The sequence below is a fragment of the Ranitomeya imitator genome, chromosome 1 (assembly GCF_032444005.1).
Source record: "Ranitomeya imitator isolate aRanImi1 chromosome 1, aRanImi1.pri, whole genome shotgun sequence".
Lineage (NCBI taxonomy): Eukaryota > Metazoa > Chordata > Amphibia > Anura > Dendrobatidae > Ranitomeya > Ranitomeya imitator.
The window spans coordinates 374,409,601-374,426,463 of record NC_091282.1 but is presented as its reverse complement, the minus strand read 5'-3'; the positions used below and the strand labels follow the sequence as shown (position 1 = coordinate 374,426,463).

At 41.5% G+C, this 16,863-nt stretch overlaps 1 protein-coding gene across 1 annotated transcript in view; it reads left to right on the top strand.

Moving 5' to 3' along the window:
- The first annotated feature begins 334 nt into the window (after window positions 1–334).
- Window positions 335–16,863, top strand: part of JPH4 (junctophilin 4) — a 79,225-nt gene continuing 62,696 nt past the window's right edge. The window contains exons 1-3 of the mRNA XM_069761798.1: window positions 335–836; window positions 1,546–2,252; window positions 2,790–3,582. Coding sequence (XP_069617899.1) covers window positions 1,874–2,252; window positions 2,790–3,582 — 1,172 coding nt within the window. The 5' untranslated portion in view covers window positions 335–836; window positions 1,546–1,873. The remainder of the gene's footprint in view (window positions 837–1,545; window positions 2,253–2,789; window positions 3,583–16,863) is intronic.

Below are 16,863 nucleotides of genomic sequence, written 5' to 3'. Positions count from 1 at the left end.
CACTGTACACAATCCAGAGCTGTAAAATGTACATATCACTCCTTGTGCAAATGAAGACATCTCAGTAACCATCACACCGGCGTCCTGCACGCTAGCAGCATCATTCACAGGTGAATAACCACCGGTAGGAAAATGAGAACATGGCAGGCCTGATTAGGATTTATGAGCCTAGTTAGCTGTATCCATGTTTATGTCTGTCAGTGTGTATGTAACAAGATAGCAGGGGATGCTGCAGCCCTCTTTTCCATGGCAACTGTTTCCATGGGACCGCCTCTCTCTTCCTTCTGCTACCATGGAGACGGTAGTCAGGGGCCAGCTGCAAGATGTTGCTAGGGAGAAAAAGAAGGCTGTGTGCTGATGAGCAGAGCTGTATACACTATAGTGCATGTGTATACATAGGTAAATAATGGCAGATGATCCGCCAAAACCTGCATTTATTGCTAGCGATACATGCATTTAGTTCTAGCATGCTCATAGGTTTCATATATCTAATATTTAATTGATGACTTTTACACTATGCCAAGTAAACAAGGTGCCCTGCAACCTGGGCATCAGTGTATATTTAGTCACCTCAAATGACCCCAACTTCCCTCCCCATATCCACCCTTCTTCCTGCACCCCCACCCATCATCTCTCGCTCGCCCACAGCACATCTTTACCACTGACTGGATATCATAAATGCTCCAAACTTCCAGCCCTCCTCCCCCTCCTGGCCACCACTAACCCTCTTTGCACATCTCCACCCCGACAGAAGCCCCTCCATATTTCGCTCTCCTCCTCCTTTCCATCCTCCACCCCTCCAGCCGTCTCAGACCTGCATCTATAAGCACAGAGAGGTGAGTGAGGAGCTGTGTGTGAGTGAATGTAATGTGTGCCATGTACATAGGTGTATGATCGGGGTTCCACTCCGTGCTGCACGCTATATCTGGGCTCATTGCCACGTTATCTTGGGTATTTCCTACCCTGGGATGAGTAGGTGCCCATCTGATAATCCCCCCTGTGTGCACTTGCTGGAATCAATACCTGCCATTATGTTGCTATTCATAATAATGACTATGTAGCTTGTTTTCTGTAATATTCACATGTGTTCTGTACATACATGCATGTCAGTGACCTAGAAATAGTAGTGCTTTAGTTTTTTAAGGTTGGCAGACACATTTTCGATAATGTGCGTATCCCTTGGTTGAGCCATGCTATCTTACGTGTTACCACAAGACACCATATGTGCCCATTATACCGTAAACCTTGACTTTTCTACATTTAGATACTACACTGTCTAATTTGTTCTCTTTGTTAGGCTCCCCAAAGTCTGCTCACAATCGTACTGCCAGTCATGTTTCTTTTTTACTATGCCTCATTAATAATTTACATATTGTCTGGTGAAGTGAATAATCTCATGAAATAGATGAAGTCTGACCCCCAGTGTCCCCTATCAGAGCTTGAAAAAGAATGTGGATTTCCATTCTCACTGCATTGACAACAGAGTGTAAACTCACTGAACCATGTATAGTATTTGGTGTAACTGTCATGTTTTCTCTTTTTTAGGTATTTTTAGTGGTCATGTGCCCGAACTGAGATTGACTGTGAGAGACCATTAGGGACTGGATAAGAGCTTCTACCTGGACAACGGACACACAGGTATAGGGACAGGCAATAAAGGAAATTTAATCTTGCATTCATAGAAACTTGCCTTGGAGGAAAAAGGTGAAAAATAGAAATTAAATAAACTGAGTGTATACATGAATCCAACTCTTTATACATCAATGTGTGAACGCCATAGGAGACAGAGAAATTAAATATGCATTGATTGTGGGACAGGCAATTAAGAGGCAAACTGGGGGTCGGACGAGATCGATGTGAGACCGGCTTTTGCATGTTCAGCGGGGGAACATTTGGGTTTTCAGATGGTGGATGTTATGTGGGAGACTGGCATGAGGGTCGAGCACATGGATATGGCGTATGCAAGGGCCCTACGAGGCAAGGAGAATACAGTGGCCTTTGGAGTAATGGATTTGAATCTCTGGGAGTTTATACGTGGCCCAGTGGTAACACATATCGTGGATACTGGGACCAAGGCAAAAGAAATGGGCTGGGTGAAGAGCACAAAGGGCGATGGCTGTATCGAGGCGAGTGGACACATGGATTAAAAGGAAGGCTTGGAGTGAGAGAGAGCCTCTCCGGAGCACGATATGAAGGCCTATGGACAGATGGACAGCAGGATGGATATGGTGTGGAGACATATTCAGATGGAGGTAAGACATCAATCATCTATACTTTAATGGATTTTACTTACTGCCTAACACATATGACACAGTCCATAAACGCTGCAAAGTGAAAAACATTCTCTGCTTTGGTAAAATGAACCTGTCACAATATATTTTGATAATTCTGATATTAAAATATTATTCCTAATATGTCAAGTTATCACCTATCCTTAGAATATGTGATAACTTAATACCAGTCCCAACTTTGCAATGCATAATTTCAATGGAGTGATGGCTATGCATATGCGCCACCGCTTCATTCACTGTGTATGGGACTGCCATAGTGGTAGCGTGCATGTACAACCACAAATCCATTCCAACAGGGCTTTTCAGGGCATTGTTCTCAGGATCAAAGTGGGTCCCAACAGGAAGCCCCCCCAGCAATCAGCAAGCTATCACCAATACTGTGATTAGGTAATAACATGCCATGTTTGGAATGACTAGTCCACTACTACAGCAAAGATCTGTATAATAACCAATTAATTGTATGCCGACATGACTTTTAATTCTTTTTCTTCCCTGCAGGTACATATCAAGGACAGTGGCAGACTGGTAAGCGTCATGGATATGGGGTACGACAGAGTGTTCCATATCACCAAGCTGCACTCCTACGTTCTCCTAGAACACCAACCCTGAATTCCTTGCCACATTCTCCTGGTCCCCATTCTCATGCCAATCCAGAACTGCTGCCAGGAAGTCCAGCCTCTGGCTCACGTGGAGGTTTTGTACTGAAAGTTCGAGGGGTTGGATCAGATGGCCCTGGACCTGGAGGCAGTGGTAAGCCCAAAAAGAGAGGCTTTTTTTTCACACGTTCTCTCATACTCAGTGGTTTCCGATTACATCGTGGATCAGACACCAAAGCACCTTCAAGTGGTCGAGACAGCCAACGCAGTTCTATAAGAAGTGAAACAAGAGGAGCTGGAGGATCTTTGGGGTCAAGTGCCAGTCAGGATGGTTCAAGTGCTAGTGTAGCAGAAACAGAATCTGAGTTGCCAATTGCTGCATGGGAAACAGAGACTTATGCTGGTGAATGGAAGGGTGACCGGCGCAGTGGGTATGGAGTAAGTCGAAGGTCCAACGGCCTTTGCTACGAAGGAGAATGGTTGCGAAATCGAAGGCATGGCTATGGTAGAACCACGTATCCTGATGGGTCACGTGAAGAGGGAAAATATAAAATGAACATGTTGGCCAGTGGAAAAGTCAAGAGTCTGTTTCCACTACGAAGAGGAAAAGGGAGAGAGAAGGTGGAGAGAGCTGTAGAGGCTGCAAGAAGAGCAGAGGTTACAGCAAGACAGAAGCAAGAGATGGCACTAGCCAGGTAGGTGTAACTAGAAGATGCTACTGACACAACAGTTCTTCCAAACAATAGTTTATTTGTATGATATTCTTTTTTTTAACCTATAAATAGAATTTTGCCCAAGCAGAACTGAACAAAGTTCATAAAACTTTGTTACATTTCTTAAAGCAAAGGCAGTTTTGCCTTTACTTAAAACAATGAATTTGTGCATTGGATAACTAGCAATTTCTGAATAAACTGTTAATAACAGGATAGATTGCAAATAATTTATCTCACTTTCTAGTTCTTTAAAATAGATGCTTTGGAACACAGTGAGCACAAGTTTCCTTGATTTTATAACAGGCACCACTCCACTGTAAACGGTGGGGTTGCTGTGAGTAAGGCCACCACCAATCTTTCCTTTGGGTTGGCTATCCATTTTAAAGAACTTAATAAAGTCATTTAAAGCTTTTTTTGTTCTTAATGAGTAGGCATCAATAGTATGTATGTGCTGTTATATCACCTATAACTTATTAATAGGTGGACTATCAGGATTATTTTCCTCCGTGTGATAGGATCAGCTTGTCGTTCACATTTTTCCTTTGTATCTGGAGCTATCCTACCAGCCCTAGTTACAAGGGAAGACAGCCTTGTTATTGGTAGTCTGATTCAGGGCTGTCATTTCACAGATCACATGATAAGTCACCGAGTCCTAGAGAGGAAGATGCAGAACATCCTCCGCTATGTACACAGGGCTCATTGAGCGCTGTGCGTAACATGATAGAAAAGCCAGACGCAGACTGCCCATTCACTATTAATGGTTCCTGCCAAAAATATACCTATGGGTGCCCCTCAACTAAAGCAAATGCCATACATCTGGGAAAGGAGGATCAGATGTATTTGATTCGAGATACTCATTTCTGGTTTATGCCATGAGATAAGGCTGTGAAATAACTGTTTGGCCAGACAATGGTTTAACCGATAACTAGGGTATATGTATTGCCAGCTTAAGAAGTGGCTTCACTCTTCTCCAATGTGGGCCCAGATGTCTCCCATAACCAGATACCTGACAAGTACCCAATTATGCAGCCATGGCTGTGCATCAACCTCGCCTCAGAAAATGTTACTGCAGATCAAATTATAAGACTATGTGATGCCTGAAGATCTCACAGTCAGTTTTTTTAGTTTAACCCCTTCCTATCTGAGACCATTTTTGTTTCTGAGCTCTTTTTTTTCCACCACATTATCCAATAGTCATTACTTTTTTTTATTGTTTGGTCAACAAAGCCATATGATTGCTTGTTTCTGGAGATGGGAAAAAAAATCCATGGGAGGTGAATTTGTGAGAAAATGCAACTCTGTCATTATTTTTATAGTGTTCATTGGATAAATAATTCTCCGTGTTCATTCACGATAATACTATACTTGGATAGCTTTTTTACATTTTAGTGGTAAAAAAGATCTAAACTTTGTAAGTAAAATATATTGGTTTGTGTGTTCATTTTCTAAGACCCGTAAGGTTTTTTTCTTAAATCTCTCCCTGCATGAGGGCTTGTTTTTGGTGTGACAAGCTGTAGTTTTTATTGGTACAATCTTGGGGTACATTCAACATTTTTTTAGCTTTCAACTCCCTTTTTTGGGGGATGCGTGATAACTAGTGATGAGCGAGTGTACTCGTTGCTTGGGTTTTCCCCGAGCACACTCGGGTGACCTCCGAGTATTTATGACTGCTCGGAGATTTAGTTTTCATTGCGGCAGCTGAACGATTTACAGCTACTAGCCAGACTGAGTACATGTGGGGTTGACTGGTTGCTAGGGAATCCCCACATGTAATCAAGCTGGCTAGTAGCTGTAAATCATTCAGCTGCCGCGATGAAAACTAAATCTCCGAGCAGTCATAAATACTCGGAGGTCACCCGAGTACACTCGCTTATCACTAGTGATAACCAAAAACACTGATTTTCTCAATTTTTTTTTTTACAATGTTTTCTGTTGAGGTTACTTAATTTTAGATTTTCATACATCAGACTTTTGCGGACACTGTGATACCAAATATGTTTTTTATTATCATTTTTAATTTTTGGGAAAAAAATCAAACATTTTGTTTTTTTTTTTTTTACTTTTTTTTAATTAACATTCACTTATTTATTACACTCTGTCTACGGCGATCATTTGACTGAAATACTTTGGTATGGCAATATAAAGCAAATGTGACAATTTCCTAAGAAGACCAGGCAGAGGCTAGACTGCAGGGGAATACAAAAATGGTGGTGATGGGGGCTTTTAATATTTAATGCGTTTTTTCCTCTGCATGTATCCGTTCTAAAAAAACACAGCGTTTTACAGTTCCAACAAAACGTATGAGATTTATAGAAGTCTCATGCCCACTGGGCTTTTTTTTTACACTTGGGAACTTGATTTGTTGTGTGATTTTGAAATCTGCAACCTGTCAAATACTCTTACTGTAAATATGCATCAATTTAGAGATTTGTAACATAAGCCTTAATGAAATTATTTCCTCATCTGCAGATAAAAAAAACACTTATGCAATTTTTTTTGTGTTTCCACAGTGTTAACACAATATAGACGCGTGTATTCCACACCTGAAGTTATCAATTATGTTTTTTAAAAAGCTAAGTAACAGGAAGTATCCAAAACACAGCAGTTTTAACTAGAATCAAGATTTACCAAAAAAAGGACAAAAAATGCAGCTGAACAAATGCGATAAAAACTCATTTAAAAAATGCACGTAAAAAAGAAGTGAAAATGCAAGTTACCTATTTCACGTAGTAGCTGCAGAAATTCTGAAGAAAATCTGCTAAACCAAAATCTTACTAAATAATCATTGTGGATAGTTAGCCTAAATGGTTAAATACAGCTATCTCTATATTTACCGGCATTTAATAGAAAACTTGTCCTGGTCATGTGATAAACACGAAGGTAAAGGATCAATTGCAATGACAGTACAGTTATTGGAGCTGTTTCTTAAAGCAGGGATTTCCTGGAATCGCAGTGCTCGAGCCGACTCTGCATTTTGCTGGCTGCCAACCCTTTAATTTCTTTTTATCCTGCAAGCACGTGCATGCAGTGCTCATTACTGAACGCTGTGGCACATGCAGTGAAAGATCATATCCTACCGCTGGCCAGTGCCAGAGTCAGGACGTACTTTGTGGTCTGAGTTTGCGCGCAATGTGCTCCTGTCCCACAGTAACGCGGCATCCGCTGTGACATCTGTACTGCAGCCCCTTGCTCGTGAGATGTCTTTATACCCCAGCCCAATGTCTCCTCCTGTGATGTCTATACTGCAGTCCATGTCTCCTGTCATGTATAAACCGCAGCCCCATGTCTGCTGTGATGACTATGCCTCAGTCCCGTGTCTGCTGTGATGACTATGCCTCAGTCCCGTGTCTGCTGTGATGTCTATGCCTCAGTCCTGTGTCTGCCTTGATGACTATGCTGCAGTCCCATGTTTCCGGTGATGTATATACTGCAGTCCTAGAGTCTTCTGTGATGCCTATTCTGCAGCCCCATGTCTCCTGTGATTACTTTACCACCGCCCCATGTCTTCTGTTATGAATATACCGCAGCCTTTTGTCTGCTTTGATGAATATACCGCAGCCCTATATCTCCTCTGATATATAGAATGCTGACACATATCTCATGTGATGTATAGAACCCTGCCCCACATCTCCTCTGATGTAAATACAGCAATCTCGATGTCTTCTATATGATGTATTACAGCAGTCTCGGTGTCTCCTATGTGATGTATATGGCAGACTCCTCGGTGTCTCCTATGTGATGTATATGGCAGACTCGGTGTCTATGTGTATACTGCAGATCTTCCACTGTTTGAGTTTTATGTATGTAATGTGAGCAATGATGAGTTTCCCACAGTGAGGAGACCAGCAGTGTAATATACATCTGTGTTCGGTACGACTTACTGCTGTGAGTTCTTTACAAAACTTATCATCACAAATAGTCACCTTCGCTCCAGACCGACACAAATCTGGAAAAGCAGTTACGAGTAGCAACATCATTCATACCACCTAACATAACAGTCTCACCAAGGAGAAGCAGTTACAGCTATCACATTAGGGATGAGTTAATTAAATGTTTGACCAAATAGAGCAGGGTAATTTTCAAGTTGAAAATTTTATATGGTCCCCGAAGGATGGTATAAATATCCAAATGGCCCTTGGCAAAAAAAAAGTTCCCCATCCCTGTCTTAGGCCAGTGTCACGCTATCAGTATTTGGTCAGTATTTTACTTTAGTTTTTCTAAGCCAAAACAAGGAGTGGGTGATAAATGTAGAAGTGGTGCATATGTTTCTATTATACTTTTCCTCTAATTGTTCCACTCCTGGTTTTGGCTTCCAAATACTGAGGTAAAATACTGACCAAATACTGTTAGTGTGACGGCAGCCTTACAGAGTATCTAAACTTTTTTTAATTAATTATTGATCGATCTGTGCAAAGTTGCAAGTCTTTGCAAGATACTCCTTAACCTTATTGGCTTTCTTTTCTCCCAAACTCTATGCTGCAGACTCTATGCTCATGCATTTAAAGGGGGTGTCCTGGCTTTTCACAAAAGTTGGCAGTCACTCTGTGTGACTGCAGGTTTGTGAATCCACATATAGCACGCAGAGCACGCTATGAAACTTCTTTGGTGCCGGTGTCGAGACTGAGCTTTGATGTGAGCAGTCTAGTGATGAGTGTGTTCGTTACTCGAGTTTTCCGAGCATACTCAGGTATTCTCCGAGTATCTTGGGTGTGCTCATAGATTATGTTTGAGTCCCTGAAGCTGCATGATTTGCAGCTGCTAGACAGCCTGAATACATGTGGAGATTCCCTAACAAACAGACAATCCCTGCATGTGTTCAGGTTGTCTAACAGCTGCAAATCATGCAGCTGCGGGAACACAAACATAATGTATGAGCACACGCCCAAGACACTCGGAGAACACCTGAGCATGTTCGGAAAACTCGAGTAACGAGTACACTCGCTCATCACTAGTGAGCACTACTAAGCGATATGCATACTTTCGGTCACTTTTCAACTGGGTGTGTGCGGTCTCGCTCAATATGAGTGACAAACACAAGTCTAGTCAGAATGTGGCCAGAAGTATGCATATAGTATACTTGCAGTGACATGATCGCCCTATCTCACCTTTGAGAAAATCTTCACAGTGTGGGCTGCGAACCATGTGTGGGTCACAACTCTGCAGTCACAAAGAGTGACTGTAGACTTTTGTGAAAAGCCTGAACAATCCCTTTATTATCAAAATTGTCAATTCATGGGTAAAATCTGTGAAGTACTATAGAGAACTGTAGCTGTCGTTTTAAGAGAACTTTCAGCAGAATGTCTGTGACTGCCTCTTAATCCTCCTCGCCTCTCCATAGAATTTTAAAAGAACCAACTGTGACTCCTACTTCAGTAATGTTAAAGTCTGTCTTCACTGAATATAGATTTCATAAATTTTACCAATGAATTGAGAATTCCAGGAAGAGAAAGTAACACATTTCTCTGATAAGATATGTTACAAAGTTTTTTCATTTTCATGTGTTCTGTTGATCTATGAAATAAAAATTACAATCATGGCCTCTTAGGGATGTTTTCACATATTAATTGTTTTCTCAAACGTGAGAGACTTTGTGGGTTTTTTTTTTCAGGATGCTGGACCCGTTTTTGGTCCAAGTGTCAGTTTCAGTTTTACAATTTTTATTTTATTCCATTTTTTACGTCTGAAAAATAACTTTGCTTTATCTACCTGTTAAACAATAAATGCTATTCATTTTTTTTGCATGGGGCCATTGACTTGTATTGGCAAGTTTTATTTTCAACATGGATTACAGTTGGACATGTCTCCCTTTTTGGGGTCACATTCATTATGATGGGTCTGTGATCTACCCTCACAAGTAGAATAAAACTGATGTGTGAGACGGGCTCACTTTGCATTTAGACTGTGCATTTATCATGATGATCAGGAATAAGCGTACATAGGAAAATGTGTTCCCCGACACTCAGCCAGTGCTTTATCCCTTTTACCCCAAGGCTAATTTTCACATTAATGACCGAGCCAATTTTTACAATTCTGACCACTGTCACTTTGAGGTAATAACTCTGGAAAGCTTCAATGGTTCTCGGTGATTCTGAGATAGTTTTTTTGCATGACACATTGTACTTCATGATAGTGATAACATTTCTTCGGTATCATTTGTGAAAATTTGGAAAATTTTGCAATTTTTCAACTTTAAATTTTCATGCACTTAAATCACAGATATGTCACACACAATAGTTAATAAATAACATTTATCACATGTATACTTTCCATCAGCATAATTGTTGAACTAAAATTTTTTTGGTTAGGAAGTTATAAGGGTTAAAAGTTGACCAACAATTTTTCATTTTTCCAGCAAAATTTACAAAACCATTTTTTTAGGGACCACGTCACATTTGAAGTCACTTTGAGGGGTCTATATGATACACAATACCCAAAAGTGACACCTTTCTGAAAAAACTGCACCCCTCAAGGTGCTGAAAACCACATTCAAAAAGTTTAATAACCCTTTGGGTGCTTCACAGGAATTTTAAAAAACTTTCACAAAAAATTGACTTCAGATCCAATTTTTTTTTATTTTGACAAGGGTAACAGGAAAAAATGGGCCCCAAAATTTGTTGTGTAATTTCTCCTGAGCATGCCAAAAACACATATGAGTGCGAAAACCACTGTTTGGGCACACGGCAGAGCTTGGAAGGGAAGGAGCACCATTTGAATTTTCGAATGCAAAATTTGCTGGAACAATTAGCGGACACCATGTCGCGTTTGGAGAGCCTCTGATGTGCCTAAACAATGAAGATTCCCCACAAGTGACACCGTTTTGGAAACTAGACTCCTCATGGTACTGATCTAAATGAGCACATTGAACCCTCAGGTGCTTCACAGAAGTTTATAACTATGAGCCGTAAAAATAAAAAAAATCAAACTTTCCTCACAAATATGTGTTTAGCACAAAATATTGCATTTTTATAAGGGTAACAGGAGACATTGCACCATACGATTTGTTGTGCAATTTCTCCTGAGTACGCCGATACTCAATATAAGAATGAAAACTACTGTTTGGGCGCATAGCAGGGCTTGAAAGGGAAGAAGCGCTATTTGACTTTTTGAATGCAAAATTTCCAGGAATCATTAGCAGATGTCATATCCCATTTGGAGAGCCCCTGATGTGCCTAAACAGTGGACACCCCCACAAGTGACCCCATTTTGCAAACTAGACACCTCAAGGAATGTATTTTGCTGGGTGGTGAGTGCCTTGAACACCCAAGTGCTTCACAGAAGTTTATAACGTTGAGCCGTGAAAATAATAAAATCACATTTTCCTCACAAAAATTATATATTAGCCCCAAATTTTGCATTTTCATAAGGGTAACAGGAGAAATTGCACCATACAATTTGTAGTGCAATTTCTCCTGAATACGCCGATACCCCATATGAGGGAGGAAACTACTATTTGGACGCACAGCAGGGCTTAGAAGGGAAGGAGCGTCATTTGATTTTTGTAAAATTTCCTGGAATCAGTAGCAGATGTCATATCCCATTTCGAGAGGCCCTGATGTGCCTAAACAGTGAAAAAATCACAAGTGACCCCATTTTAGAAACTAGACCACTCAAGGAATGTACTTGGATGCACATTGAACCCCCAGGTGCATCACGGAACTTTATAACATTGAGCCGTGAAAATAAAAAAAAAAATCAAATTTTCCCCACAAAAATGTTATTTTGGCCCCAAATGTTGCATTTTCATAAGGGGAACAGGAGAAATTGCATTATACAGCTTGTGCAATTTTTCCTGAGTACGTCGATATCCCATATTTGGGGGAATACTACCTTTGAGGAACTGAGTATGCCAATACCCTACATGTAATCGGGAAATGTTTTTCAGGCAAAGTGCAAAGCTCAGACGGCAAGGAGCGCCAGATGTTACTGTTAAGGTTTGCAGGTGACATGACCCACTGGGAGAGCCCATGCGGTGCCAGAAAAGCAGAGCTCCCCATAAGAGACCTCATTTTACAAACTATACCTCTCAATGAATTCATCAGGTCAGATGGCATCGACAGTGCCTCCATCTGCTTCATTATAGGGAATCTTTCGCCAGAGGTTCTGTCTGAATCACATATTTCAGAGATTTACACGGAAACCCTGATGCAAGCGGTCAGCGCAGGGCGCAGGATAAATGTTATAAAAGTTGACTTTTATATTGGTACCATTTTTGGGGACATGACATCTTTTGTTCCAAAGAATTTATTGGGTTTTCCAAACTTTTTAACTGGGGAGGGTAGATCAGGGGAGGGGGAAGGGAGGGAAAGGGAGGGATATGAGTGTAGGGAAAGTACCCCTATAAAAATAGGGGAGATGGACCGTCACACAATACAGTAAGAATATACAAAGTTGGAGTGGCATTGAGATAAAGCATCATAGTAGGTTTGTAGAGTAATATAGTGGCCATTATTTTACATATAAGAAACAAATATATGAAAGCCACACCTAAACTTGATTAGATAACTCTGACGATATGTTGCAGCTCCAAAAATACAACCTAAAAACAAAAAGGTTAGTTAAGAAATGCATAGACATAAATAATGCATTAGCTCTGAAGCTGTTCAGTGATGGCATATTATACACGTAAGTATAGATGGCTCAAAAGCTGTCCAGTAGAAATGAAGATTATGTGAAGGCCTGTCGGCTCCCGGACATCATCAGATGACCTATGGACCTTGTGGGCAAAATGTTCGGTTCAAATACAGGCTGTGACGTGGACTAAACGTAAAGAAGTGAGATGTCCCTGAAAATTCTCAATTTGGTTTGGGTTTGGACGCAGGGCCAGGGGGAGATCTAGGAGGACCAATTCCCGCACAATCCAGGAAGTCCGCCGCCCCGTCTGGAGAAGTGAAGGTGCGCCACTTTGCCGCAAAAAAGAATCTTAGGCTGGAGAACTGATGCCAAATGTACTGCATTCCAGCCTGCTGCAGTCTATAGGTGACGTGTTGGAATGATTTTCGTTTTTGTAGAGTATCCTTACACAGGTCCCTGTAGAAGGACAAGTGGCTGTATGGGGAAGAGAGAAATTTTGATTCCCTTGCGACATTGAGCAATGAGTCTCTTTACCAGTCTTGTTACCAGTCTTCTCTTAACCAGTTGGGATAGAATGAGATAATTACGTCTGCAGCTAGATTTGACGGGAGAGACGGTGGTCTGGGTATCCTGAATGTTTTCGCAACTAAGGTTTTCCCTTTCGTATCAGGGAGCAGGTAAGATATCATAGATGAGACATAGTCTCCCAGTTGGGATTTTCCCACTGATTCTGGGATTCCTCGGATTTTCAGGTTGTTCTTTCTTTTAAAGTTTTCAAAATCTGATAAGTTGTTCTTAAATGTGACTATATCCTTTTTTAGATTGGTCATAGGATCCGGTTGTATAGGTTCACCCCCTGTATTATGGGAAGACTTCAACTCGTGATGTTCCCTAGAGGCGTCAGACTTTTTCAGGGAGGTTTGACAGGGGACATTTTAAAGTTAGAGGTTGGAACAGCATTAATTTGTGAAAAAATGTCTTTAAATAGTTTTTTGAAGATTTTATCAGATGTTCTGGTTCCCGTTATGTCCATAGATGTTAGGAGAGCCTTACATAGATTAACCATGAATTTCACTGAGGGGTAGCTGTCAGAGGCTGAGATTTTGTCTATCAAGGAGTAATTAGGGACCTCATAGCAAGATTGTTCATGCTCCATGTCGCTATTATCTGAGGACTTTGACATGTCGTCTAAGCCGCTCAAATCCTCAGTGTTGCTAGACCCCTCTGAGTACCCGTCTGAGCCTGATAGGCCCTCATTGTCAAAGTCATCAGATGAACCGTTGTAGTCAATGTCGGAGGAAACTGAAGATTCCATACAGTTGTCTGGGTGTGCATATTTCTCTTCTAATGGTGACATAGGAGGGTCAGGGGTTAACTGAGAATAGTCAGTATTGGGCTGATCTTTAGATATCCCTCCAGTACGGGTTTCAAGTTGTGCATTGAGTGAGTCAATAAATGCATGGGGCATCGTCGCAGCAAGTTCTGCTATTTCTCTTAGTGAAGAGGATTTATTCTTACACATATTGGATTTATTTTTTGAGGATACACAGTCATTGGTGGTGTTGAGCTGGATCCCCAGCTCCAGTGATAGTACATCTTCTTCCTCCTCAAAATTCAGCACTGGAGGTGATAGGGAGTTGTCTCTGTGATTGTGCCCCTGTTGTGGGTACGATTCTGTCCCATCCCTAAGGGGTCTGTCCCAGTCTGATGAATTACACTTATTGCCGCTTTTTTTATCATTAGGCAATTTGCCCCTCCTGCTCTGGAGGGGTGTGCGGCACCCGTAATGCTCTCTCTCAGGGTGTAGTGAAGCTGTTAAGCCTTGCCGCTGCTCTCCGGCTTCACCATCCTCTGCCGCCACTCCCCGTGATTGATCCCCTCTGCCCCCTTCACATCCAGGTACGAATTCTTGGGCATCGTACCTTAGTGTGCTCCGGTGTGTCAGGGGGATCTCTCCGCGGCTGGGCTGCTGAGCTGCCTGTGTCTCTTCTGTCGGCTTCCTCAGCGATGCCGGGGCTTGCGACGCTGGGGTGGACTCTCGGCGTCTTCTATCCACTTCCCCGCCTGTCATCGGTAGCTGGACGGGTGCAGGGATCCTCGTCGCTGGCGCCGCTGCACTATTTGCGGTGTACCTCCGCCGCGTCGCTGCATAGTGGTGCCCGGCGGTCTCTCTGCCTCTTACCGGCTTATCCGCAGTCTGTGCCGGGGTAGAGGCAGGGATAGGGGACCTCCGCACAGCCGCTTGGGTGGTCTTCGGTAGTCTTTGGGGCTGCAGGACCGCTGTATTCCGACCAGTCGCTCTGCTGCTCTGAGTCCCGGAACTACTTCCTCTCTCTCCAGAAGGAAGCTTGCGGCCGCCATTACTGAGATTCTCCCGGGTACTTCTGAGCCCAAATGAGGGAGATTTAGTCGGAGTGCCGGCATTTTTCCTCGTCCCCCCTGGTCCTGACATGTTCTTGTTGGTTGGGGAGTAAGATAGTCCACGTTTAAGTATGTTTGAATAGTAGCAAACAAGGGAATAGCAGGAGCTTCAGACAAACACGTCTGCTCCTGTCCCTTGGCAAACCACGCCCCTCGACATGACATCTTTTAATCATTTTCTATTCCGATTTTTGGGAGGCAGAATGAACAAAAACCAGCAATTCATGATTTTTTTTTTTTTTTTTTTTGGGGGGGGGCCCTTCCGTGTGTGGTAAAATTGAGAAGGCAGTCTTATTCTTCATGTCATTACGATTATAGCGATACCCCACTTATATCTTTTTTTATGTTTTTGCGCTGTTACACAATAAAAACTATTTTATAGACAAAATAATTATTTTTGCATAGCTTTATTTTGAGAGCGATAACTTTTTTATTTTTTACTGATGGAGCTGTATGGCAGATTTTTTTTTGTTGCGGGACAAGATGACGTTTTCAATGGTACGATTTCTATTTTCTATCCGTCTTTTTTTTAATTGCGTTTTATTCCACTTTTTGTTCGGCGGTATGATGATAGGCCATTGTTTTTTTGCCTTGTTTTATATTTATTTTTATATGGTGTTCAGTAAAGGGGTTAACTAGTGGGACAGTTTTATAGGTCGGGTCGTTGTGGACGCGCCGATACCAAATCTGTGTACTTTTATTGTTTATATCTTTTTTTCATTCATTTATTTATATATACAGTATCTTTTGTTTTTTTATAATTTTTATTTTTTATATATATTTTTAGAATTATTTAAAAAAAACTTTTTTTTTACCTTTTTTTAAAAACTTTTTTACTTAGTCCCACTTTGGTACTATCATTTTTTGCAGGCTGATTGCTTCTACAGCATTGGTTTGCAGCAGCATCAGCACTGACAGAGAAGCTTACTGATCATGTACTATGCATGATCAGTATGTTTCCTAGCTCTGGTGACCCGAATGTCGTCATGACGACATCGGGTCACCATGGCAACGATCGAACCCCGCATCATGCTACGGGGTCTCCGATCCAAAGGCAGAGGGGCTGTCAGCCCTCTGCTGGCTCCCAGAATGCTGCGATCTTGTTCGGTGATTGCCCACACACCACCCGTATGCACCGGCATTCGTGCAGACGTAATAATCCGTCCCTGGTCAGATAGACCAAGGTCACTTGAACGGATTATTACGTCTAATGTCAGAAAAGGGTTAAAGGAGCTTTTTGTCCTGCAACCTTACCTAAAATCTATACTCCACTGTGAGTTTCCTCTCTACAAACACCGTCTGAGCATGGGGGAAAGAGGAGCAGAGCAGCTCACTATGAAGTATGTATTTTTTGATACAGCGGCAGTTCAAATCAGCTGCTCTAACTGAATGACTAAAGCAGATGAAACAGCCCTTTCAGCTTGGACTTTGGGAGAGAAAGAAAGAAAATAAGGAAATGAAGTATATTACAAAGGTTCATAACATCGGCAGCATGGTGGCTCAGTGGTTAGCACTGTAGCCTTGCAGTGCAGGGGTTCTGGGTTCAAATATCACCATTGACAACATCTACAAGGAGTACTCCAATTTCCCCCCACTTTCCGGAGACATACTGAAAGGAATTCTGAGCCCCAATAGGGACAGTGCCGATAATTTCTATAAGGGGTTGTTGAATTAATGGCTCTATAAAAGTGATTAAAATAAATAAATACAATTTGCAAAGACCAAACAATAGTTAAATTAAAAAAAAAGATTAGTGTAATAGTAATAATAATAATAGGAAATATATCCAATTAAAAATGTAGTATAGTTCTTTTAATTCGCTATGTTCCTTACCCCATGCGCAGGCATTGCAGGAGCTTATGTATCCATGGTTACGACCACTAACAGCTAACTATATGTCACTATATAAGTGGTTGTAACTATGGATATCTAAGCTACTGCGATGCCCTGCAAATGGGGTAAGCAACACAGCGTCAGAAGAGCTATAATACACTTATAATTGTTGGTATTTGCTAAAATTATTATTATTACACTTACTACCCAGGTACATTTTAGTATGGAGACAAGTAATAAAGATTTCCAATTTAATGCCAAAAAAACAGATGAAAGCTGAGAATTGATACACAAAGCAACTCTAAAATTGCATACCGTACTTCCCTAGATAGAATAACATTTTTGCGCTGAATCCAGAGTGGCCTCTTAAATTGCATGGAATTTAGTTACCTAACAATACTTCATGTTATCATCATAGCACTCCTGCGGAACAATATG